At 34.2% G+C, this 27,823-nt stretch overlaps 2 protein-coding genes across 3 annotated transcripts; one reads left to right on the forward strand and one right to left on the reverse strand.

Moving 5' to 3' along the window:
- On the reverse strand, nt 1-14,160 carry LOC138319180 (E3 ubiquitin-protein ligase RNF8-like). Of its 2 annotated transcripts, XR_011207964.1 has the most exons (8): nt 13,947-14,160; nt 10,570-10,686; nt 9,356-10,015; nt 8,205-8,585; nt 5,498-5,702; nt 4,558-4,881; nt 993-3,094; nt 1-936 (listed from the first exon to the last, which is right to left on the reverse strand). XR_011207964.1 is itself a non-coding variant. In XM_069262150.1 (7 exons), the coding sequence occupies exons 1-7, from the start codon at nt 14,034-14,036 to the stop codon at nt 3,054-3,056; spliced, it is 1,818 nt and encodes a 605-aa protein (XP_069118251.1). In that variant the 5' UTR covers nt 14,037-14,160; the 3' UTR covers nt 1-3,053. The 2 variants fall into 2 exon arrangements, 1 of the variants encoding a protein (XP_069118251.1); XM_069262150.1 differs by having other exon boundaries at nt 1-3,094.
- LOC138319184 (ubiquitin-like FUBI-ribosomal protein eS30 fusion protein) lies at nt 14,161-27,795 on the forward strand. The gene is made up of 5 exons (XM_069262158.1): nt 14,161-14,289; nt 16,224-16,304; nt 17,029-17,167; nt 17,899-17,954; nt 27,522-27,795. Exons 2-5 carry the CDS (start codon nt 16,230-16,232, stop codon nt 27,645-27,647), a joined length of 396 nt encoding a protein of 131 aa, XP_069118259.1. The 5' UTR covers nt 14,161-14,289; nt 16,224-16,229; the 3' UTR covers nt 27,648-27,795.
- Nucleotides 27,796-27,823: the final 28 nt, after the last annotated feature.

Below are 27,823 nucleotides of genomic sequence, written 5' to 3' on the forward strand. Positions count from 1 at the left end.
TATATAATCATTATTTTTTTTAAAAACAAACACTTTAATAAAATATCTTTGACTTCTTGTAGTAACATAGTGTAATATATGTTTCAAACAAAATGATTTCACTAAGAACGATGTAGTATTAAAGAATGCTTACAAATATCTGTACTCAGATGGTTGAACACAATGGTGGATGTATTGAATCTTGATAGATAACTTTGCTATTTTTGTGCTGTTGCAACATTCAGATACATTACTACGTAGTAATAATCAACAGATTTACATTAATTTCATAATTACCAGAAGATAAGCATCTGTCTTTTGTGACAGTGTAAAACATACAGAACAAGAATAAATATTGATCATGAACAGCTATAAAGTATGGTTATGTTGTATCTACATGCACCTACTCTCAAACATCATCACCATGTACTTTTGTATCTTTTTATAGCATGCTGTCGCACAAAATAATTGTCAGTTATCCAATTCTGTATTAACCTACTACAGAATTATCTGCCTTTGTGTTTAGGTATTGATTGTGAAGTAAAGTTTCTGTCAGTCTGATTCACTTTTTCAGGGTGAAATCAAATAGTTTTCCTTCACAAAATTGATACTTGCAAAAGCAGATAACTCTGTAATATGACAGAAGGGTTGTGTAAAAGAAATCCAACAATAAAGAGAGAAGAGCTACAGGTAGGTGTCTCACATATACAGAAAACTTGTGTAGTATTGTAGTATTGAGTGGGGTACGATTGACAGTAAACAATAACGGGGACATAGATGACAATAACATGTCCCAGCCAAGAAGTAACAATTACTCAGGGGTAGACACTAACAGAAGTCTGGCAGCCACACAGGGCTCCCTTAACTTTCTATACATGAACCAAATTCTAGGAAATCAAAACAAGTTTGTATACTGCCTATTCATTGCATTGAAATCAAAACAAGTTTGTATATGGCCTATTCATTGCATTGAAATCAAAACAAGTTTGTATACTGCCTAATTTGTATATGGCCTATTCATTGCATTGAAATCAAAACAAGTTTGTATATGGCCTATTCATTGCATTGAAATCAAAACAAGTTTGTATACTGCCTAATTTGTATATGGCCTATTCATTGCATTGAAATCAAAACAAGTTTGTATACTGCCTAATTTGTATACGGCCTATTCATTGCATGAACATATAACCAACCCTATACATCAGTAATCAAAGTCACGCAGTAAATAACAATGATGATGAATCTCTGGGGACCAAAAAAAAGCATTCATGTTGTTATACACATATTTATACAAATCATCAGATTCAACCTTGATGGGGAATCAAGTGTTATATCTATCAATTGGTTGTAACTGCAAGCTGGTCCTATAACAATACATGTAAAATAGTCAATTTCTGTATCTTAACAAGCAAGCATGCATTGCTTCGATCTCCTTGGTAAAATAGACAATTTCTCTTTTTAAAGATATACATACATGTATATTCAAATTACAGTAAGTGCCAATATGCTGAGAAGGACCATATACATGCATTACTTGAACTGAAACATTGGAAGTGCTCCATAGTTATAAAAAATTACAGTCATGTTTTTTATCAATTAGTTTTTCACAACTTTAATCTATACTGAAAACATGTATGATAATCAATTTCAGGAATCAATAATGAATGCATTGTTACAATAATATTTTGCAGGAGAATTACTTTGTAAGTATCAATGTTAATCAAACATAAATTTTGAAGTTTACAGCATATAACAAACAAAAAGCTTGATATATATATATAAAACAGAGTAATTACAAGAGCTTTTTGAAAACAGCAAAGCTCGCCTCTGGCAGCTAAAATCCTGTGTTTTACCCCTAAAATGAATGCCCATGTCAATAACATATAAATCCTAAGAACCTATGTAAACCAAGGCAGAAACCAATGTTAGTTAAAGTAAAATACAAATTGGCAACGAATCCATCTTGAAATTCTCAAAATTGCAATTTTTCATCTGTAAGATATTTGTCCATACCAAAAGCAAGACTTGCAAACCTATATTAATATAGAAATCAACATCAGTTGTTATGGATAACAATTTTTTCACACCTACATCAAAACCTCAACCAGATAATTTTGACCCATTGGGCCTCTTGAAATTCTCAAAATCTAGAATTTTCCTCATTAAAATCATAGTTCATACCCATCACAACACTTATAATCCTAACTTAATGAAGAAATCAATGTCAATTGATATGAATGACAGCTTTTCAACACTTACACCAAAACCTTAACCTGGAGATTTTGGCCCTTAGGGCCTCTTGAAATTCTCAAATCTAGCATTTTCCTCTTTAAACTCATAGTTCATACCCATCACAACACTTACAATCCGTAATTAATGAAGAAATCAATGTCCCGACTCCGTTGCTAAAGATAACAGTTTTTCAACACTTACACCAAAACCTTAACCTGGGACACCAACACCGCCGCCAGAGTGATTCCATAAGCCCCCTAGACCTCTCTTGAGAGGCAAGCTAAAAATGAAATCTGAAATGAAAGCCTAGGTATCTGTTAGACAGATAAGGCCAGCCTCTGTATGATGGGACTGGACAGGACAGACATGGGTACTTATCTCTCTTTTCATGGTGATGAAGCTCAATTGGTATTTTTCTCAGGAATACTATTAAAAGTCAGTTTATCATTACTTTATGACACTGGACCATTCAGTTCATCTTGTTTAACACAAATCAATCTGAGAGATAGGGCACCTGTTATAATGTTATAGTTCCTCAATATTAATAAAGATTAAATGTTCATCTGCTCAATTCAACCTGGTACAGATATCAACCATAGAGGCAAAAGTCACTTGCCTTCTGTCTTGGTAAAAAGAGTTCAATGAGAAGTTACTTTAAAGTTAACATATAGATAAATTAACACACATATGTATAGCTGATTCCAGCATTTTAGTGAGACTGTGAGTTCTTGCTGCCACAGGAAGTAGATACACACCATCCATTAGAAGAGGAGATCCCTGCAGCTGTCACAGAGGGAGAAGCGCCTATCACGAAGAGTAGTTCACAATAAAAGTCCATACAGCTACGAAAATGGACAGCCATTTGCCCAATGTCCTCTTGATCCTGAATAATCATATAAAATATAATTTATAAACAACAAGAACACAATCAACAGTTTACCTGATATATCACACTCAAGAGTATTATTATGAATATGAAAATCGCATCAGTACTATATTTGCTGTAATTATGACCGCCAAATTATTTGTGTAGTGGAATATCTGACAATTTAAAGTATTGTTGATAGAGTGACGTCACAAGATCGATTGCATATGGGTAGCCATATAATACCGCCTCATTTGACAAGAGTGTATTGTCAGAGATAAACCAGTACTCCACCTATAGGTATGAGAAACAAGAGGCCCATGGGCATTTCGTCATCTGACTATTGGCACAATATATCCAACATAGTCATTTTAAGATTTAAGCCAATTTGACCCCTGTGACATTGAATGAAGGTCAAGGTCATTAATTTGAACAAACTTTTAGCCCTTCATTCCAGCATGCTGCAGGCCCAATATGAGTATCCATGGCCTTCTGGTTCTTGAGAAGAAGTCGTTTAACGGATTTAAGCTTTTTTGACCCCTGTGACCTTCAATGAAGATCAAGGTCATTCCTTTGAACAAACTTGATAGCCCTTGATCCCAGCATGTCAAGGGCCCAATATCAGGTCTCTAGGCCTCTTAGTTATTCACAAGATGTTGTGAAAAGGATTTTAGCCTTTTTGACCCCTGTAACCTTGAATGAAGGTCATGGTCATTCATTTGAACAAACTTGGTAGCGCTTCATCCCAGCATGCTACAGGCCCAATATCAGTGCCCTGGGTATTTCGGTTCTTGAGAAGCCGTTTAAAGATTTTAGCCTATCTGACCCCTGTGACCTTGAATGAAGGTCAAGGTCATTTATTTGAACAACATAGTAGCCCTTCATCCCAGCATGCTGCAGGCCCAATATTAGTATCCTGAGCCTTCGGGTTCTTGGGAAGAAGTTGTTTAAAGATTTTAGCCTTTTTGACCTCATTCAAGGTCATTCATTTGAACAAACTTGTTAGCCCTTCATTACAGCATGCTGCAGGGCAAATATGAGTATCCTGGACCTTCTGGTTCTTGAGAAGAAGTCGTTTAAAGGATTTTAGCCTTTTAGACCCATGTGACCTTCAACGATGATCAAGGCCATTCCTTTGAACAAACTTGATAGCTCTTCATCCCAGATGTCAAAGGCCCAATATCAGGTCTCTAGGCCTCTTAGTTATTCACAAGAAGTTGTTTAAAAGATTTTAGCCTATTTGACCCCTGTGACCTTAAATGAAGGTCAAGGTAATTCATTTGAACAAACTTGGTAGCCCTTCATCCCAGCATCATACAGGCCTAATATCAGTACCCTGGGCCTTCTGGTTATTGAGAAGAAGTTGTTTGAATGAAAAGTTTACGCACAGCGGACGGCATACGGTGCACGACGACGGACAGTGCATGATGACAATAGGGCATCCTGACCCTTCGGGTCAGATGACCTTAAAATATATTTACCACATCTAAAACATCTTCCATAACCACCAAAGTAAGCCCCTCGTTCTCCCCGGACATATTCAGAACTGTCATCAGAATCATCATCGTAAGAAGGCATGGACGAGTCACTGAGACTTTCAAAGTGATCACTGTCATCACTGGAGACCACACCTCCATCAATATCATCGTCACTTGGTATAATAATAGGTGGAGCCTCAGGCAATGGAGGGTCGGCGGCGACCCTGCCTCGCCCACGCCCTCTACCTCTACCTCGCCCACGCCCTCTTCCTCTACCATTTCCTGAAGGTCCAGGTTGATCTTGTTCAGCCTTTTTAGCAGCCTCAGCTTTAAAAGGAATAGATTCATTAGAAATATTCATAACTACCTTTATTAAAGCATTTTATATATTCAATTAATTTGTGTAGATAGGAACTTTCTTTAATACAGGCTATATACAAGTAATGAGTTAATAATCGCTGAAGATACATAAAGAGGCCCAATGGGCCTAAACAGTCATCTCACTATAAATATAATACAACATATAATAGAGAGGAAGTCTTAAAAATATTTTAGCATACTTGACCTTTGTGACATTGAATGAAGTTCAGGGTCATCCATTTGAACAAATTTAGTAGCCCTTTATCCTATCATGTTACATGCCAAATATCAGTACCTTGGGCACATTGGACGACGACATATGGAACAACCAGTTCGACCGTTTGTTAAAGTCATTATTTAAAGTATAAATCCTGACGAACCTGCAGTTTTTGGATACAGGCCTGTGAGGGCCTTGCCAAAGCTCGTCTGAAAATAATATAAAATCACCAGGTCCGTCTTTAATTAATTAACAAACTACTAGGTCCAACCAGTCATACCGCATAATCGAAAACAGCCTAAGTAATCCTGACCCTTCAGAACTTGTATTACACATCTCTGTAGTTAATGGTAGCTAGTTGTTTACCTTTGCGTGATGCCACTAGTTCTGCACGCTGCTTTTTTAGATCATCACTCAGATGTTCAACCATTTTATCTATATAACTGTCCAGCACAATGGAACGCACTTTAGATGAAATGGCTGCTCGACAGATTGGACATTCCTTCTTCACTTTCATCCATTCCTCTATACAGTTAGCACAAAATGCATGGGAACAGTTCAAAGATGTAGCCTGTGTAGAAAGAATTGAAATAAGATCTAGAATAATTGATTGGATAAAAATACAAGAGGCCCAAGGGCCTTAACGGTCATCTGACTATCTTGGCAATAGCTGTATAGGAAAATAATTAGATATGGTGTCATGGTAGCAATCTTCAATCTGGAATCAACCAGAGATATAACAACACTTTGACAAGATCATATCAGCCGCATTTCATGTTTCAAGTTTCAATTAAATTGCTCTGGTAGAAATTGAGAAGGACGGCGGACGGTGCATGATGACTATAGGTCATCCTGACCCTTTGGGTCAAATGACCTAAAAATAGGTATAAACATAAAATTCACTTACTTAATTTTTTATTATCAAAACAGTTTTGATTCTAACCGGTGTAAGCTATATATTAATCACAAAGTGTAGTATGCTCAGTTATAAACAACAAGAATTCCAGAATTATTTACATTTCAATATTTTTTGATAATAACTGATTGAAGTTATCAAGTCCTGTTATTCTTGCAAAATTGACTGATTTTGACCAGTATCGAACCCATCCGAGATCAAATTGAAATAAAGCAATATACCAAATTCGGTTGAAATCAAGTATTGCACGGAAACTGTTTTCTGGACGCCATCGACGCCAGCACAGACATAGTGATACCTATGTGTCGTACTTGCGTTGCAGGCGATACAAAAAACACCAAAAATCTTGAATGAATGTTAAGTAAAAAGTTTATACACTGATATTTTGAAAATTTGTTTTTTATTAATTAATGAATCACCTTTTAATCACTGAAAAATCAATCAGTGATCAACAACTTAATCTTGTTAAAAAATAATGGGAAACAAGTTCGATTGATTTCCACTATTTTGTGTAAATCACCCTTTACGAACACAACTCACCGAAATATATTGACACAATCAGATCTTAAATAATGCATGGTAATGAATATATAGATATCCAATAGTAGGCCAGTTTTGCATTAATATAATTCTGTTATATTTACTGGCTTGCTGGTTGGCACAAAAGCACCAACCTGTCTATAAAGGCAACCTGTCAATAGTGACCAATTTTCTGTCTCCCCCTTCAGTGATCGTTATAGACAGGTTTGACTGTATAAAGAGAGAACCAATATTTATGAGGTACTGGAATTAGGAGAGTAAACAAGATACTTCATAATACAAGCCTTGATTTTTATCAATGGAAATATTACAAAAATACACTGACATATATGGTCGTTATACCTATACACAAGTAATAATACCAATACAAGTACAATGTAGGAAGAGTCATGGAGTTCAATTTAAACAAATATAAGATAAATACAATCTATTCATTTACATAAGTAGTAAAATTCCATCAGCTGCATAATTCACACTATTAATACCAGTAGTTGGTCAGAACTAATATGGAATAGTCTGTACAGACGGTTCATTACAGATGAAACACACTGTAACTAATATGGAATACCTGTACAGACGGTTCATTACAGATGAAACACACTGTAACTAATATGGAATACCTGTACAGACGGTTCATTACAGATAAAACACACTGTAACTAATATGGAATACCTGTACAGACGGTTCCTACAGATAAAACACACTGTAACTAATATGGAATACCTGTACAGATGGTTCATTACAGATATTATACTGTAACTAATATGGAATACCTGAACAGACGGTTCATTACAGATAAAACACACTGTAACTAATATGGAATACCTGTACAGACGGTTCATTACAGATAAAACACACTGTAACTAATATGGAATACCCGTACAGACGGTTCATTACAGATAAAACACACTGTAACTAATATGGAATACCTGTACAGACGGTTCCTACAGATAAAACACACTGTAACTAATATGGAATACCTGTACAGACGGTTCATTACAGATGAAACACACTGTAACTAATATGGAATACCTGTACAGACGGTTCATTAAAGATGAAACACACTGTAACTAATATGGAATACCTGTACAGACGGTTCATTACAGATAAAACACACTGTAACTAATATGGAATACCTGTACAGACGGTTCATTACAGATAAAACACACTGTAACTAATATGGAATACCTGTACAGACGGTTCATTACAGATATAACACTGTAACTAATATGGAATATCTGTACAGACAGTTCATTACAGATATTACACTGTAACTAATATGGAATAGTCTGTACAGACGGTTCATTACAGATAAAACACACTGTAACTAATATGGAATACCTGTACAGACCATTCATTACAGATAAAACACACGGTAACTAATATGGAATACCTGTACAGACGGTTCATTACAGATAAAACACACTGTAACTAATATGGAATACCTGTACAGATGGTTCATTACAGATATTATACTGTAACTAATATGGAATACCTGAACAGACGGTTCATTACAGATATTACACTAACTTATATGGAATACCTGTACTGACGGTTCATTACAGATATTACACTGTAACCAATATGGAATACTGTCTTAATACGCAGGATACTTACCTGTACAAACAATTCATTACATATGCTACACTGTAACTCTGTCTCCATGAGATCGGCGAAGTTTGACAGAATGTCCTCTCTAGCCTGTAGGACAGCTTCCTTCTGCTGATCCTTTTCTGCTCTTGTGTCATTCAGTTGGCTTTCCAGCATACGCTGCTCTGCTTCCTTTTTATTTATAACACTATCAAGTTTTTCTTTCTGTCTCTCTAGTTCTTCTTGCAGCTGCCGATCCTTCTCTTCTATTGTTGATTTTAGATTTTCTTCAATTTTCTGTTTTTCTACTAGCAGACGGTCTTTTTCAGATTGAAGTTGCTCCAACATCTGTGCTTCCCTATCTAGTAACTGGTTTTCGAGCTCTTCTTTCATTTTCTCTTCCTCCTCCTGAAAAAGCCATTAAAAACAATGAAAGCTCTTTTTCAAAGGGAATTATATGCTCAAAGTTTCTTTTTGTAGTCTTTTAATGGCAGCTAAAAAATTCCATTGTAATTGAAATTGAAATATAATGTAGACATGTGTGTAATTCAGTAGAAATAGTGAATGAAACTAAATATGTTTTTGTAAATCTTCACATGTACTTCTAATATTTGCTTACCAAAATTTTTAACTACAAAGAATCCATTTTCAGGAGTTTGTGATATGTATACATAAAACCATCTGATAATTTGAATCAAAATTAAGAATTTTGGTATTGTAATTTTCGTTCTTTTCGTAAGTGCCATGAGTATTAATTGTGAACTGCTAAATGCATTTTTCTCAATGCAACAAAAGATTCCAGATGGATCTTGTTGTCCACCATTGATAGATCTTTACCAGTCAAATGAAAGATGAATTTTTTACCTGAAAAAAGATCTGTGAAATACTTTCTGAGAAATATCGGTAGCAGAAACAAGAATTATTTATGGATGGACAGATGGACAGAAAGATGCAAACCACGTGCCCAGACAAAAGGCAATTTTGAATAGCCTATTTTTGTATCTAAATCTGTAGTAGTTGTGAAAATAACTCATTAACATAGGGCAATGACAACATAAAATAGGCCTAGTACTTAAATTATATATAATTTGCTGTCTGGAAGACTTGTAATCAATTTCAACCAAGGACTGACTATATGATCTGGTACTGGGTAATTCAGGATTGATCTTTAAACTTACTCGCTTCTTTTTAAGTGCTATTTCCATTTCTTCTTCTTTCTTTTTAAGCATGATATTCAATTCTTTTTCCTGATTTTCTCGCCTTTTCTTTTCTTCTTCAAGTTCATTCTTTATCTCATTTTGTGCTGCCTCTTTTTCTTGCAGCATTTTTTGCATTTCTGCCATCTTTGCCTCATACTCCTTCAGTTTTAAGTCTGCTTCACTTTCCTGTAGTTTAAGTTTTTCTTTATAGTCCATGAATGGTGACCAACTTTTATCTGAGTTTGTATTGTTGCTTCCTCTAAGAGTACACTTGCTATTTGTTTCTTCATCAGAACAGCCAAGTTCCGGTTGTGAACTTGACACTTGTGGATCACTCTCTAACTTTTCTGTATTGTCCTTTTTCAATATTGATTTAAAATGAACAGGCTTACTTGCACAGTCTAGTTTGATTCTTTTCATTGAGTATTTTCCATATGCATTTTCAGAATTTTGTGATAGATCCTGAGAAGAATTTTGTCGGACACGCTTTACTTTGAGATTTTTGTGGAATTTAAAGATGAATTCTGCCTTGTCCTGTGACGGTTTTGCTATGCCGAGTTGTACAATGTCTCCCTCTGTCAGTATGTGTGGTTGGTTGGCCACCAGCTTAACACTGTTAACATACACTCCATTAAGGCTCTGCCAAGGAAACAACTAAAACTTATGGAAAGAATGTATATGTGTTTAAACAAACAGTTAACAAAAAGTTAAAAAGTTATAATAAGTATTATTGTTTAGATAAAGATGCTCCAAGAATTATATCAAATTGTTCAATTCTGAATAACTGAATTTTCAAAAACATGTCATGTACATATTGATACTACCCTCATTACAAAACAAATTTCTACAATAATTAAAACAAAATATATTTTCACATTCCTTTAAATATATAATAAAATTAATAGGTTTTGATTAATAAGTAGGACTCAATTACCTCTTTATCAAAACTCAAGCAAATAAAATAAATAACATATTAATCAAATCATATAAGCAAAGTTTTCTGCCATACAATGTTCACTGTAGTGCTAAAGGCATGTTTGACGTAACTGTAACCATTCAAGGTATTATTGCGTCATCGGTAAACTAGGGGAGATAATCAAGTGATATATATGTTTACCATACCAATACCAATATGGGTCCGGTTATCAGTATATCATAAACTACATATATGTCAGTATAAATACATTACATACCTTGTTATCTTTGATTGACCAAACCCCAGAGTCTGATTTCTTCAGAGTCGCATGACAACGTGAGATTACATCAGAAAGAAGACATACCGTAACATCTGGTGATCGACCAATTGTTACCTTGAATGAGAAAAACAGTACATGCAAATCATATTTTTTCAAAGTATACAATTACTGAAATACAATTAGTTCTAACCAAATAAAGACTACTATAGTATGGGGGTTTCGAGATCCCAAAACAACGTGGGTAAAGTACTATTGATCGTCGATTAGTCCCACCTTCCGGTGATTATGATGTATGCCATATCTCGGAACTCCTAATATTAAAGCTCATAAAAATACATCTTTCACAAGGTCACTGGTACTGCCATATCTCAGAACTCACAAGTTCATATTTCTGGGCTGAAAAATGTTTTAACCTTGTCCATTTGACTTTCTGGTTTTCAGGGATCAATCTAGGTTTTGGTAGAAACTACCCTTTTTTCAAAATAGGGGAAATGTTTGGCACAAAATATAGGGGAATTTGAATCTTCTTATTTTGGTCCAAAATTAAATTCATTTTGACGAAACAGTACTGTAAAACAACCAATTTTATTTTTAGATTTAGTAAAGCAAGATTTTAAGCTCAATAATGAAAAAATTTGAGTTTATCATAAAATATGCAGTAGCTGAAAGAAATTTGCAAACAAAAGTCTAAAAAAAATAATGAAAAATAAGTCACAGGCAAAATTGTGTTACAAAAACGGTCATTTTTTAGCTTCAAATGAAGAATTTTAAGCCAGAGGGGAATTCATTCCTTGAGGGGAAATTTACCCATAAACAGTAATAAATCAGAGCTAGATTGATCCCTGGTTTTGGTCCTATTTTTCAGTCTCATAGAGGTTGGTCAAGGTCAATTTGTTTAAACCATATGATCAACCATCTTGATACAAAAAAGAGGCCTATGGGCCTTACCAGTCACCTGATTTTGAATGCAGAATAAAACAAGGACATATAAACACGATATATTGGCCCATCAGGCCCTTGAAGTCAGTCAGTGATTTCAAAAATTTGACTTTTTAATCTATAAAGATTGTATTTGGTTTCATCAAATCTGTGAATTCAGAAGAAGATTTTTGAAATGAACTCCTACACACTGACAGCTTCAGTTTGCGGCTGCCATTTTTTCATACATATGGGGAAATTGTGCGTTGCTCCGGTACTACTCTCCCCAGTAAGTATATATTTAACTAATGCAAATGCATCACAGGAGTAATTAAACATTTTTTATTATTTCTTAAATAATAATAATAAGAATTTGAAAATCAAAAGCTATAGAATGCAGTCAAAATATCCGCCAAGGCGAAGATGAACACAAGGAATCATGCCTTCACACAACATCAACAAATGGCACGAAATCATAGGATTTGCATACGCGGCACTCCAGGGCCGTTTTTGGTTATACAGTTTGACTGGTTGGACCTAGTTGTTCGTGTATTAAATACAGACGGACCTGGTGATTTTATAGTGCTTTCAGACAAGCCTTGACAAGGCCCTCACAGGCATGTATAAAAAATTGCAGGTCCGTCAGGTTTTATAGTTGTTCCGAATAAACGAAAACGGCCCAGGCCTTGAATGGACACAGAGAAATCTGAATCTTTGAGTTTATGCTAGACAATTATTACATCATATACTTCTATAGTTTAAGGTAGCTCTATACTTTTGGACAAACCCATGTCATTTTTTTCTAACAGGTCTTATTTTCTTGCATTTTTCATGTAGATTTCAAATCTGTAAAGATAAATGGGTGTTCTCGAACTACTTTTTGAGATATTTGAGCTTGAAATATACCATCCATGCAAATTTGCTGGCCGAAAATAGAAAAAATCGTAAAATTATGTTTTCTGTAATATTAGGGTGAATGTAGTCTCGATCCTGTTGATTTTTTGTCCTAAATTTCTAACGATAGAACAATATACAAAACTCTTGTATTTTTACAAATGCTAACTAATTTTTGTTATTTTCCAGGACCGTTTCTATACGTAATTATGGTGTTTTGCCATATTTTCGCCCGTAAAAAATCAATGAATAGGCCAAAAAGGAAATAAAAACCCATGTCAATTTCACAATATTTGTATATGATAGGCCCAAGATAATATATTTTTTAAATATCATATAAAAACATGGGGTCCTCGATCAAAATTTCACAATTTTGTAAGCTTGAAGTTTGTAACTCACAACCCTACCCCCATTTCATCCAGTGCTAAGATGGGTCATATTTGACTATTTTTCTAAAATCATGCCGCAAAAAAACATTCCACATCAGTTCATATGTTTTGTGATAGTATATCTGGTTTATGTTTGTGTGTTTTTATAATTTTCTCCAAATTTTGTGTTTAAAGGAAATTCGTATGCGATTTTTTATAATTCCTGAATTTCGGTCCGGCCGGGTCCCCTCTTATCATTTAAAGCGACGAACGGCACTTCCGGTGTTTGAAAATCCATTCCCATTTACGACTGGGAACGCAAAAACCTCAGAAATTGCATATGATTTTCACTTCACTGCTTCTATTTGATTTATTTAATGATTTTAAACATTCGAATTTATATGTAGACAATTTTCACATATTGAAAAAATATCCAAGTGGGATGTCGTGGCGTATCGGAAACCATTCTGGCAACCTCCGCAACTTCCGGTATAGCGTCATATGAATTGGCACGGTTTTCAAAAGTATGGACCTACCTTAAAGTGCATCCTTTTATTTCTAAATTATGTCTTCTACATGAAATAGAAAAAAAAAAAACAAGTAGAGCTTCGCTCTTCGTATGCCGTGCGTGATTCATATTAAAACATCTGGCTGTGCCCTTTAAGGCCTTGCCTTCAGTCAGGACTCAATGGCCATCTCATAGGGATAATTCTGACAACTTTCGACTAATTTCATCTATTACTGTAAATGGTGCGGGTCGGTGTGGTTTGTAAATATTGTTAAATACGGTCTCTGTCACTCAGCTGACGGATCAGCTGACGGAGCATGCTTCTTTGGCTCAGTCAGTAGAGTCCTACAGATGTCCAAGCCAGAGACCCGGGTTCGATTCCTGGTCGGGGCACTCAAAAGGAATATGTATTTTCCCTGTTCTTTTACATTACAAATGAATAAATAATGCTCAAAATGTTTTCCCTATATACACTATAGTAAACTTAACTCCCTCCCCAGGGCGAAACCTGAGACCCCATGGTCATATAATTCACAATTTTTGTAGATTTTGTAGAGGGCCGTGAGACCTTTCTATCTATGAAGAGTATTTAATTCTACCACAACTGTGATTGGAGATGTAAACAAACGATTTGAAATGTCACTTAGTCTATTTTTGAGTACGAACTTCCGACTTTTTATGCATACCTCGTCCTTATCCGAAAGCGTTATAAGTCTATGCTTCTTTACATTGTCTCCCATCCGGTGCAAACAAGTTTGTCCTAATGTGCTTGCCATTCTGCAAACAAGAACTCTACCGCGCGTTTAGAAAGTTTTCGAGCTTTGCATAAAACGTCATCAAAAATGTGAATTCGTTTGGAATATTTTTAGATTTGTTCATTGGAAAATTTGATTTGGTGGATAAAATCCGAGAACACACGAAAGATAGTTAAGCGCCACAATCACCAAACATTTTGATGATCTATCTATTTGTGCACATGCGCAAGTACTTTCTTTTTCCTCGCTGCCATTTTGTGTTGCACAAGCACGTGTAAGTTACTGTAGGTTTACCGTGTCTATTTCACGTGATTGTGACACTATATGGTTAAAAGTGTGCATTAAAATGTAAAAGTTAGTTGTCCAGTTATTTACATTCTTTAAGTTACAGTGTGGTCGGTTATATTCTGTGTTGGAAACCTTTAAAGATATCGCCAGATCGTCAAATTGGGCCTTACACTGAAGTAAGATCATCAACTCTTGACTGCTTCTTTAGATGACATAAAAAGCTAACAGCTTATACTTCGGCGATATTGATGTAAAGGAATTTAGTAAACATTAAATGACATATTTGTTTTAGGACTGTATGGGACGATTTTCGATCATCAGTGAACAGGTCAGGTTGGGGAAAACCACTAACTTGTGTATTATACGCAAACCAATTGGAGTATGGATTTGTTACTAATATAGATAAAAATGCTTTAAATGAACTTTTCCCAAATATTTCACAAGTCGCATTTAACTGTGAAACAACACAAATGCAAAAAATTATATATATTTGTATGTCGGAAAGTATCGAAAATAGATGCAATAATTTTAGAAAAGTTCCTAAGTAACAAATGCTTCTACTACATAAATTTGAGTAAAATATGCTTTATCTTGGCATACATTAATGCGATTTTTTGAAAAGTATAGCAAAAGTTGAGATTTCAGTGATTTAGACTATTTTTAATAACAAACCCATACTGAAATTTGGGTATAATACTTGAGTTTGAGTATAATAATGGTCTCTTGGTCTAGGTGATTTTTGGTCATGTGGGTGGGGCGCAGTGGTATGTGACCGTTATATACAGCAGAAATGTATATATAGATTATTATATATATGTATACAGTGATATGTTTTTGATGCAATATATAACTTAAAAACAGGATATAAGAGCTCGAGTATGATTTAGTTTGTTGTGAAGGCTTCAGGGACTGTATGGTGTGTGTACCTTGAAGTCTCTGAATGTTTTTGTTGAACTGCTTCTACTGGTAAGAAATTCCATTGTGTGATTGTACGTGGAAAAGAGTATTTGTATGTGTCTTTGGTAGAAATGGGTATTGTACACATTTTTGTGTCCGATAGATGATCGTCATATTTTTGTTTACATCAAGTTGAAACGTGCATGTGAATTCATTGATCCTAGTAAAGCTACAGACGACATAATGCAATAAGTAATAGATAAACGCAATATTGTATTATGATTGAATCTGCAAATATTAACATGTTAATTTTGAACCTAAATGATGGAAGAATTACGTACATTTGTCTTTACCAAGTGGCAATTGTGTGACTCAACTTCAAACAGCCTTCATGTAGTTGTTTTGTCATAAGTGTAAGAAAATCTTGGCGGTGGGTTATGAATATATTGAGATTCCTCCTCAAGACTCTTTTATAATCGCTGTCGCTAATCACTGTTATGCGTTCTATACAATGCTTATTACATTGAATGGAATAAGGTATACAGGTAATGAATTTTATTGAAAGACAGTAGCGGTCTCCTGATAGCGAGGGACTTTCAAAATGTCTGCTCAAAGTAGCTATTGCACAAGAATCATTTACAAAATGAGATGGTTCTTTGTTTTTAATACTTCGCTAAATAATACATGTGCATTTTGAGAGAAAAATATCTCCACTACCGATGTGTACCAGTATGGGAACCACTGCAGTTGGATTATTTCTGTAATAGACCCTACATGAGTTAGGTCAGCCTGACTGATTTTCTAGAATAAAGTTTAGAAGGCTTGAGTAGGGATTTGGACGAGAGACATCTATCAAACGTCCGAGTATAAACAGTGTCTTGAGGAGGAATCTCAATAGGGATTAGGTTATGAAGACTTTTATTCACTGGACCTAAAATCTGAATTACCTCAGTATTGTCGAATCGATACAGCAAATTGTCTTGATGATATTTAAGAAATTAATGCAAATATGTTTCTTTATAGGTAAAAATGCAGTTGTTCGTTCGTGGAACCAAGACGCACACCTTGCAAATTGCAGGTGATGAGACTGTACAGGATGTTAAGGTAACTTACTTAGATTTAAAAGAAAAGTTACACGAGATAAAAATCAGATTTATGAAAAATAGACCTTGATTAGTCAACGATAGTGTAACGATTCACTGATGCATCAATGTATTGCATCGCTTGGTGGTGCATCAATGCGTCATGTGCAATTTATTAGTATGGTGATACCTAAAAATAAAAATTGAACACTGGATTATCTCCCTTGGTCAAGGTCAGACGAACGTTTTTTAGTAGCAAAATTGCGGAATCCCACAAGGAGCATAAAACTAAACTTGTGTCAGCGTCTGTGGCTTCAAAGGCCGCTTGCTGGTCTTATTTCAAGTTTCTATCTACTAAATCTAGTAATGGAACATATGCATGGGAAATGAATAAAAGTCGCATCTTTTGTAATGAGTGTTGAGTTTGAAGCAAAAGCCTAAATTCGAAGTGTCTATCAAAATATCACGATGCGTATCATATCGTGAACCCTGTATCATGATACGTATCATACGTCACATACCTCGCGATACACAGCGCTAGCACTAACCTTGATCTGTTTTATACTGGTCCAACTTATCATTCTCCTGTATGACCACTCACAAGAGCTACCCCCATTTTAACATGTTACAGGAGTGGTTCCTTTTTCTTCCTCAAGTATTTGTGTTACTTTTGAAAATGTTTTTATTATAAACCAGAAGATTTTTTTGAAACCTATCATTTTTAAGTTCAACAATTTATTTTTTAGACCTTCCTCAATGGCACAGAAGGGTTCCCTTGTGAGGAGCAGGTCATCCTGTATGCTGGCAAGCCTTTGAGCGATAATGTCAAGCTCATTAGCTTTGATGATCTTGCTACATTGGAATGTGATGTCCGTATGCTTGGAGGTAAGATTTACTGCAAAAATACAAGTGTTGGTATCGGCCGTGACATATCAACTGATGTAAGGAGGTTATGCCAGAAAAATATCCATTTATTTTGTGAACAGACAGTACAATTTTCTCGTATCGCCATGTTGGATACGGGTAATTGCATTTACCCAAATCAGGTTCCCCCTGTGATAATGGTATCACTATGTCAGCGTCGGCCATAACTTTAGTATTGAATGTCAACCAAGTGGGAGATAATGCTTTATATCAATTAAAGCACGGATGGGTTTGATACTGGTCGAAATCTGTCGATATTTGCAAGAGTTACAGGACTTTAAAATCGTCAAAACAGATAAATCCATGGTCTCCGTTCGATAACTTTAGTATTTATTGTCCGATTTCAAACAACTATGGTATATTACTTTATATTAATGAGATCTCAGATTGGTCAAATCCGTTGATATTTGCAAGAGTTAAAGGACTATAAAAATCGTCATAACAGATAATTTTTTGGTTTCTGTGCGATCATTTTAAAATTTATTATCCTATTTTAACTAAATTTTATATATTGTTTTTTATCAATGAGATCTATTTTTTGTGATGTTTTAAACTGCTGTGCAGGCGACACATCCACTTCCATGGAATTCTTGTCTTATTAAATTCAGGGGCCTGTATCTTTTGAATTAAGAAAACACTACATTTCATCTCTCTGGAAACGTGTAATGTTGTTTTGTATTTTACCTAAACAGGTAAAGTCCATGGATCTCTGGCTCGTGCTGGTAAAGTAAAGGGACAGACACCAAAGGTAACTATTGTAATTCTGATACATATTTACAGCACAGTTACAATAAGCGTACGTGTGACGACCAGTCTAGTAGGTGGTACCGTTGATTGGTAGTTAGTCAGTTTGCATGGTAGCTAGTCAGTTTGCCAGCAACATTCAATAAGCTGTGTAAGCGCGGCTCTCATTGGCTGTCGCTTCAATGTAGGGGCGGAGCTAAACAGTCGGCGATTACCAAGATCAGAAACGTGTACTGAAGGTGATCGGCAATTTAAGCTTCATAATGGAAAAAGATTATACAAACACATTTTAATTACCTCATGTATAAACTGAATCAGAGCTTCTCAGTGAAGTACGTATGGAAAGAGCTAATGTTGTAGCAGAAAAGTCAGTCAAAAGTTGTACGGAAAAGATATCGCCTGCTCCTGACTAATTATAACTTTACAGCAAGGTGTGGGAAACCAAATTGGGTACAATGTACGACCGACCATCGTGTCTTGTCAAAATATATTCCGATAAAACCCGGCTTTGGCACATACCTGGATGTTAGTAGGGGATGCTATTCCAGCTGTATGCGCAGATGGTGGGCTATTCAAATCGCCTTTCGTCCGTGGTCCGTCGTCTGTCCATCCGTCCCTTAACAATTCTTGTTACCACTATTTCTCAGAAAGTACTAGGACTAGTTGTGCATATTGGATTTTGGGACCGATCGGTCAACAAGATGGCCGGCCATCAGCCATCTTTGATTTTGATAGTTAAAATTTGTTATTGCTATTTCTCAGAAAGAACCGAAAAGATCTTTCTCAAATTTCATATGTAGATTGCCCTAGGACCCTTGTTGTGCATATTGCATTTTGGGACTAATCGTTCATTAAGATGGCCAACCAGCGGCCATCTTGGATTTTGATAGTTAAAATTTGTTATCGCTATTTCTCAGAAAGTACTGAAGGGATCTTTTTCAAATTTCATATGTAGGTTCCCTTAGGCCCCTAGTTGTGCATATTGCATTTTGGGACTGATTGGTCACAGGGTTCGCACAGGCTTGAAAAGGCCTTGAATTTTGAGTGTCTGCCTTGAAAGGCCTTGAAATTGATATATGGCCTTGAAAGGCCTTGAAAAATGGTCGTATAGCCTTGAAAACATAATTTTAGGCCATGAATTTACTTAATCTATCACAGACATCTTCTAATTTTGGTGGTTAATTGCAGAAAAATCGTTAAAAATTTTCTTAACCCTTACCACGCTTATCACGTCATATTGACAACAAAATGAAAATGACGTTTGTGGAGTCTCTAGAATGTACCACCAGTTATCGGTAATATGATACTCGGAACACAACTGATTTTATCACTATCTAATAAAAGAAGAATCAGGGTCTTCTATGGGTTTGTTATTTATGAGGGGTTAAGTAATAATAAGATATAGACAGATCACTGAGCTGGATCAGTCAGCATCACTAGCCGGCTACAAAAACGTGGCGGGGAGCCTGGCTATCGTCAAAAGGTGAGGACAATAATGATGACTGCATTTTGATATCATATTAAATTCTGACAGTGAATTGGATTAGTTTAATGGTTTTCTTTAGATATTGTTCAAGGCAATTCATAGTTAAAGATCGGCAATTTGAGATGGTAAAATCATAGTTGAATATCAGTATTTTGAGACAGTACAATCTCCAAAAGATCGGGACCTTCTTACAGATGTTTAGATAGGGTGAGAGAGGGATGGTTATGAGTTAGATTTAGCGATGTATGGGAAAGTTAGAGGAATTGAAGCATCTGTAATGTCAAGCTTGTTCAAGCAAATTGAAGTTATAACGGAAGACTAAGAGCATGGCTTTCTAGTTTTTATTTGACAATGATGTGATGGTTAGATTGAAATTTCTCAAATTATTTGTTCACTTTAAACTGTCTGCAAATTCGTCAGATATCATCAATATAAAGGATTAATGTGAGAAGAATGAAAGAAACATTTTTATTTTCTTGTCAATATGAAATTCTTATGCTTATAATATGGCTATAAGGGCCTTGAATTTTATCATCAAAAGCCTTGAAAAGGCCTTGAAAAGCCTTGAATTTCATATCTTGAATTCTGTATGAACCTTGGGTCAACAAGAAGGCCAACCGGCTGCCATCTTTAATTTTGATAGGTATCGCTATTTGTCAGAAATTACTGAAGGGCTATCTCTCATATTCCATCCGTAGGTTCCCCTTGGGATTTAGTTGTGCATAGTACCTTTGGGACTGATCGGTCAACAAGATAGCCAACCGGTGGCCATCTTGGATTTCACCGCTGTTTCTCAGAAAGTAATGAAGCGATCTGTCTTAAATTTCATATGTTGTATGTTTTGAAAAGTTTGAAAAGCAGGGAAAAGATCCCTCTTTCCATTGTCAGACATAGATCATTCTTTGGTGGGTGCCAAGATCCCACTGGGATCTCTTGTTTAACTTTGTCACCAGTATTTAATCAGATAGATGCATTTCAATCTAGTGTTGACAATTTCTCGGCTAAAGTCATCCAATATTTTGTAAACTACCGTCGTGCATGCGCCAACCTCCGAGAACATTACCTGTAAGGGTCGTGCAAATATGAATCAAATTGAATGGTAAGTATTTAGGCGATGCATTCAAACTCTACGTCTACAACTAGAATAACATCCCTACTAACACCCAAGTATATGTTAAAACCATGTTTGATCGGAATATATTTTGACAAGACATAATCTATTGTCAGCCGTACTTGATTTGGTTTCCACACCAAACGCTTGCAGCGGAAAAGTCGGGCAGAAGGTGATTCCTTTTCCGCTACAACGTAGCTAGATTCGGCTTTGACATTACATGTAACATTACAACAGATAGAAGAATAAATAGATAAAAACCACACACATTTATAAACACGATGCAAAATTTGATCCATTGGAACGTTGGTAGATAAGCTACAGTATGAATAATTCCCGAAGTCGAGAGAAATAGCCAATAATTTATGAACAACAAATCCTCAAAAGATCGCTTAATAAGTGAAACAAAACAAGTACGAATTTTGAATACAGCGATTGATTGTATACATTGTAAACATCATAAAATAGTACACAACATGATCAAGCACATTGTACAACAGAGTCGGGTGTGAACATCAAAGATCTGCTGGCTCTGCCTACTTCTCAATGTTGTCGTGGGGCCAATCAGTCGGGCTGCCCATGCTTCAGCCAATCAGCGCCTTTGTTACATGCCAATGAAATCTAATCTACTGCATCAGTTACCAGCCTACTACATCAGCTACCAGCAAACGTGGCTATCGAGTGAATGAGTGTTAACAGGAACACTTGTTGTAACGGTGCTGTAACTGTCTTTCAACATTTATAATTCTGTAACTACTGTAATTCTGATTCACATTTAACTGTCATTGAACATTTATAAATCTGTAACTATTGTAACTGATTTTTAAATCTGTAACATTGTAATTCTGATTTTAAATCATGTAACTATTGTATTCTGATTCACATTTAACTGTCATTCAACATTTATAAATCTGTATTGTATTCTGATTCACATTTAACTGTCATTCAACATTTATAAATCTGTAACTATTGTCATTCTGATTCACATTTAACTGTCATTCAACATTTATAAATCTGTAACTATTGTCATTCTTGATTCACATTTAACTGTCATTCAACATTTATAAATCTGTAACTATTGTCATTCTGATTCACATTTAACTGTGTCACAAAGTGTTTTCTTTTTACAACTCATGGTTGATCGCCAAATCGAAGATGGCTGAACCATGGCAACTATATCTAATATAACCTGTCACTACATGTTTTAGGGCCCTGTTTGTCATTCGGCCTCTGTTTTGAAAGAGAAAATTTAGCTGAATCAGAAATTGAAAATGAATCCTGCGACATTGTCCTGACAAATTGGACACCAATATGAAATTTAAAATTTAACCATTAGCCAAGTGAGTATTCAGATGACCGGTAAGGCCCTTTGGGCCTCTTGTTAAATTTAACTTGTCACCAGTCACATTTAATCTGGGGGTAGATGAGCATTTTCAATCTAGTAACTGTTGACACATTCTCGGCTAAACTGTCAGTCCATTTATATTTGTGTAAACTACCGTCGGCATTCTGATGCGCATTTAACCTCCTGAGAACATTTAAAAACCTGTAAGGGACCGTGCAAATATGAAACAAATTGCAAATGGTAAGTATTTTAGGCGATGCACATTCAATACTCTACGTCTACAACTATAATCAACATCCCTACTAACAAACCGCAATTATTATGTTATAAAACTGTAACTGTTTCATCGGAATATAAATTGACAATACATTGATAATCTACTTGACAGACCGTACTTGATTTGGTTTCCTTGAACACCAAACTGTCACTTGCAGCAACAATAAATCGTGGCAGAAGGTGATTCACTTTTCCGCTACACAACAACGTAGCTAGATTCTGGCTTAACTGACATCTGTACTATGTAACATTACAACATCTTAATATTGAAGATTCATAAATACGATAAAAACCACGTCATCAGATTCACACATTCAAATTTATAAAGCTTATAAACACTGATGCAAAAATAAATCTGTAACTAATCCATTCCTGGGAAGGAGTATACTGTCCGTAGATGAAAGCTACATTCTGTATGACCTTTAACTGTAGATTCAACCGAACGAATCGAGACGGATTCAATAGCCAATAATTATTACATGTACAACAAATCCTCAAAAGGATCGCTTAATAATTCTGAAGACAAAACAAGTAACGAATTTTAAATCGTGTAACGTACTGACAGAGCTATTGATTGTATTCACATTGTACTATTGTCAACAACATTCAACCTTTAAAAACAGAACGTACACTGAACATGATTGCAGTCACATTTGTAAACAACAGAGTCCGTGTGTCAACATCAAAGATCTGATTCACATTTAACTGGCTCTGCCTACTTCATTCAACAATGTTGTCATTCTGGGCCAATCAACATCCGGTGCTGCCATCGCTTTTCAGCCAATCATCGCCTTCTGTTACATGCCAATGAAATCTAATCTAACTGCATCAGTTACCACTTAATTTAACTAATAAATCTGTAACTATTGTAATTCTGTCACATTCAACTGTCATTAACAATAAATCTGTAACTATTGTCATTCTGATTCACATTTAACTGTCATTCAACATTTATAAATCTGTAACTATTGTAATTCTGATTCACATTTAACTGTCATTCAACATTTATAAATCTGTAACTATTGTAATTCTGATTCACATTTAACTGTCATTCAACATTTATAAATCTGTAACTATTGTCATTCTGATTCACATTTAACTGTCATTCAACATTTATAAATCTGTAACTATTGTAATTCTGATTCACATTTAACTGTCATTCAACATTTATAAATCTGTAACTATTGTAATTCTGATTCACATTTAACTGTCATTCAACATTTATAAATCTGTAACTATTGTCATTCTGATTCACATTTAACTGTCATTCAACATTTATAAATCTGTAACTATTGTCATTCTGATTCACATTTAACTGTCATTGAACATTTATAAATCTGTAACTATTGTAATTCTGATTCACATTTAACTGTCATTCAACATTTATAAATCTGTAACTATTGTCATTCTGATTCACATTTAACTGTCATTCAACATTTATAAATCTGTAACTATTGTCATTCTGATTCACATTTAACTGTCATTCAACATTTATAAATCTGTAACTATTGTAATTCTGATTCACATTTAACTGTCATTCAACATTTATAAATCTGTAACTATTGTAATTCTGATTCACATTTAACTGTCATTCAACATTTATAAATCTGTAACTATTGTCATTCTGATTCACATTTAACTGTCATTCAACATTTATAAATCTGTAACTATTGTCATTCTGATTCACATTTAACTGTCATTCAACATTTATAAATCTGTAACTATATTGTCATTCTGATTCACATTTAACTGTCATTCAACATTTATAAATCTAACTATTGTCATTCTGATTCACATTTAACTGTCATTCAACATTTATAAATCTGTAACTATTGTCATTCTGATTCACATTTAACTGTCATTCAACATTTATAAATCTGTAACTATTGTAATTCTGATTCACATTTAACTGTCATTCAACATTTATAAATCTGTAACTACTGTAATTCTGATTCACATTTAACTGTCATTCAACATTTATAAATCTGTAACTATTGTCATTCTGATTCACATTTAACTGTCATTCAACATTTATAAATCTGTAACTATTGTAATTCTGATTCACATTTAACTGTCATTCAACATTTATAAATCTGTAACTATTGTAATTCTGATTCACATTTAACTGTCATTCAACATTTATAAATCTGTAACTATTGTCATTCTGATTCACATTTAACTGTCATTCAACATTTATAAATCTGTAACTATTGTAATTCTGATTCACATTTAACTGTCATTCAACATTTATAAATCTAACTATTGTCATTCTGATTCACATTTAACTGTCATTGAACATTTATAAATCTGTAACTATTGTAATTCTGATTCACATTTAACTGTCATTCAACATTTATAAATCTGTAACTATTGTCATTCTGATTCACATTTAACTGTCATTCAACATTTATAAATCTGTAACTATTGTCATTCTGATTCACATTTAACTGTCATTCAACATTTATAAATCTGTAACTATTGTAATTCTGATTCACATTTAACTGTCATTCAACATTTATAAATCTGTAACTATTGTCATTCTGATTCACATTTCACATTTATAAATTTAACTGTATTCGATTCACATTTAACTGTCATTCAACATTTATAAATCTGTAACTGTAATTCTGATTCACATTTAACTGTCATTCAACATTTATAAATCTGTAACTATTGTAATTCTGATTCACATTTAACTGTCATTCAACATTTATAAATCTGTAACTATTTGATTCAATTTAACTGTCATTCAACATTTATAAATCTGTAACTATTGTAATTCTGATTCACATTTAACTGTCATTCACATTTATAAATCTGTAACTATTGTAATTCTGATTCACATTTAACTGTCATTCAACATTTATAAATCTGTAACTATTGTCATTCTGATTCACATTTAACTGTCATTCAACATTTATAAATCTGTAACTATTGTAATTCTGATTCACATTTAACTGTCATTCAACATTTATAAATCTGTAACTATTGTAATTCTGATTCACATTTAACTGTCATTCAACATTTATAAATCTCTAACTATTGTCATTCTGATTCACATTTTAACTGTCATTGAACATTTATAAATCTGTAACTATTGTCATTCTGATTCACATTTAACTGTCATTGAACATTTATAAATCTGTAACTTTTGTAATTCTGATTCACATTTAACTGTCATTGAACATTTATAAATCTGTAACTATTGTAATTCTGATTCACATTTAACTGTCATTGAACATTTATAAATCTGTAACTATTGTCATTCTGATTCACATTTAACTGTCATTCAACATTTATAAATCTGTAACTATTGTAATTCTGATTCACATTTAACTGTCATTGAACATTTATAAATCTGTAACTATTGTCATTCTGATTCACATTTAACTGTCATTCAACATTTATAAATCTGTAACTACTGTAATTCTGATTCACATTTAACTGTCATTCAACATTTATAAGTCTGTAACTACTGTAATTCTGATTCACATTTAACTGTCATTGAACATTTATAATTCTGTAACTACTGTAATTCTGATTCACATTTAACTGTCATTCAACATTTATAAATCTGTAACTATTGTCATTCTGATTCACATTTAACTGTCATTCAACATTTATAAATCTGTAACTATTGTCATTCTGATTCACATTTAACTGTCATTCAACATTTATAAATCTGTAACTATGTACTGATTAATTTGATTCACATTTAAACTGTCATTCAACATTTATAAATCTGTAACTATTGTCATTCTGATTCACATTTAACTGTCATTCAACATTTATAAATCTGTAACTATTGTCATTCTGATTCACATTTAACTGTCATTCAACATTTATAAATCTGTAACTATTGTCATTCTGATTCACATTTAACTGTCATTCAACATTTATAAATCTGTAACTATTGTCATTCTGATTCACATTTAACTGTCATTCAACATTTATAAATCTGTAACTATTGTCATTCTGATTCACATTTAACTGTCATTCAACATTTATAAATCTGTAACTATTGCCATTCTGATTCACATTTAACTGTCATTCAACATTTATAAATCTGTAACTATTGTCATTCTGATTCACATTTAGCTGTCATTCAACATTTATAAATCTAACTATTGTCATTCTGATTCATTTTTATTTTTTTTCTCATTCAAATTTTTTATTGATTTTCATGAACATGTTATTATACAGAACAAGGAATACAATTGATCACAATACCAATAATATGTCTTACATTACAATTTTGTATATATGCAACAAGTAACAATTGGACATACACATTTACACAAACCCTACAAGACCAACATTTCATCTATCTACAATATGTGAATTGTCAAAGAGACAACTAAATTTCAATGTTTTCTTTTTCAAACAAGGCATGCCATCCTCCCCATCTTATAAGGAATTTTGTATATTCATTTTTAGATTTATACATAACCTTTTCCGCCTCATAATACTTACATATATGTGATTTAAGTACTTCAAAACATACATAAATTTTCTTAATTCTACAGTGATATACATGTTGTTTGAAAAGTAATGACATTATTTTAAACATATTGTTATGTCGACCATGTAGACCAAGCAGTATTGATAATGGTGATAAACTAACATTGAAAGTGGTTTTCTCAAGTAACCATTTCTCAAAATCCTTACGAAGCTTTGCTATCCATGAACATTCCTAAAACAAATGTATATATGTTTCATTTTCATCACAACATTGAGCGTTCGCCCTTGTGAAGAAGGCTCTGGGTTCTGTCCCCTGGCCGAGACACACCAAAGTCTTTAAAAGTGGTAGTTTCTGCTCCTGTTTAGCGCTCAGCATACAGGGAGTGGGACGACTGGTTCGCCCGTTGTCAGTATAATGTGACCGGGTGGGGTGTGTTGCTTGGTGTCTTCGGCGGCATGCTTCAGTGATATAGCACTATAAAAAGGGCAACAGTTCCACTATACAAGAAGACACAACATGAATATACCGCAGTCTCCCAAAACACGCACCTCGCACAACATACACGCAACACTCCGCATACATGGGATTTTTTTTTATTCTGTTACCAATACATCCTGAGAGAATTTTATATGTAGTAATAAGCAAAGATATAGGCCTCCAGTTTTGTAAATTCCCTTGGCTATTCTGATTCACATTTAACAGTCATTCAACATTTATAATTCTGAAAGGATTGCAGAAAAAGACTTTTTTACTTTGGTCACAATATACACAACTACAGGCAAATCTCATCAACCTGAAGTGGATAGGACAATTGTTACATTATGTTATCCAAGTATAGTTTACTCATAGCTTCAAACAGGAGTCCATTACATTGCTTTCTTTGTTCAACAGGTAGAAAAACAGGAGAAGAAGAAGGCCAAGACTGGTCGTGCCAAGAGGAGGATGCAGTACAACAGAAGATTTGGTGTAACAGTTGCTACCTTCGGCCGAAGGAAGGGACCCAATGCTAACTCCTAAGTTATGTCTTGACACCAAGTGGAGTCTAGTTCTATGTGCAGTTTGGGACATGAGACTAAAACATTTGTGTGGACACTATGTGATCTTTTATCCAGCAATTACATAAATATCCATGTTTTTCTGTGAATAAAACTAGATTCTCATTAATTATCTTCTTTTTGTTCTTTTTAGCCCAT

This window comes from Argopecten irradians, chromosome 3 (assembly GCF_041381155.1).
Source record: "Argopecten irradians isolate NY chromosome 3, Ai_NY, whole genome shotgun sequence".
NCBI classification, from domain to species: Eukaryota; Metazoa; Mollusca; class Bivalvia; order Pectinida; family Pectinidae; genus Argopecten; species Argopecten irradians.

Coding starts and splice junctions, on each gene's coding strand:
- LOC138319180 (XM_069262150.1), bottom strand. CDS start 14,036: ATGGCAAGCACATTAGGACAAACTTGTTTGCACCGGATGGGAGACAAT. Junction 8,586..9,355: donor TAGCACTTAAAAAGAAGCGA/GTAAGTTTAAAG, acceptor TGGCTTTTTCAG/GAGGAGGAAGAGAAAATGAA. Junction 3,095..4,557: donor TGGAAGATGTTTTAGATGTG/GTAAATATATTT, acceptor ATGATTATTCAG/GATCAAGAGGACATTGGGCA.
- LOC138319184 (XM_069262158.1), top strand. CDS start 16,230: ATGCAGTTGTTCGTTCGTGGAACCAAGACGCACACCTTGCAAATTGCA. Junction 17,168..17,898: donor TGATGTCCGTATGCTTGGAG/GTAAGATTTACT, acceptor TTACCTAAACAG/GTAAAGTCCATGGATCTCTG. Junction 17,955..27,521: donor TAAAGGGACAGACACCAAAG/GTAACTATTGTA, acceptor TTTGTTCAACAG/GTAGAAAAACAGGAGAAGAA.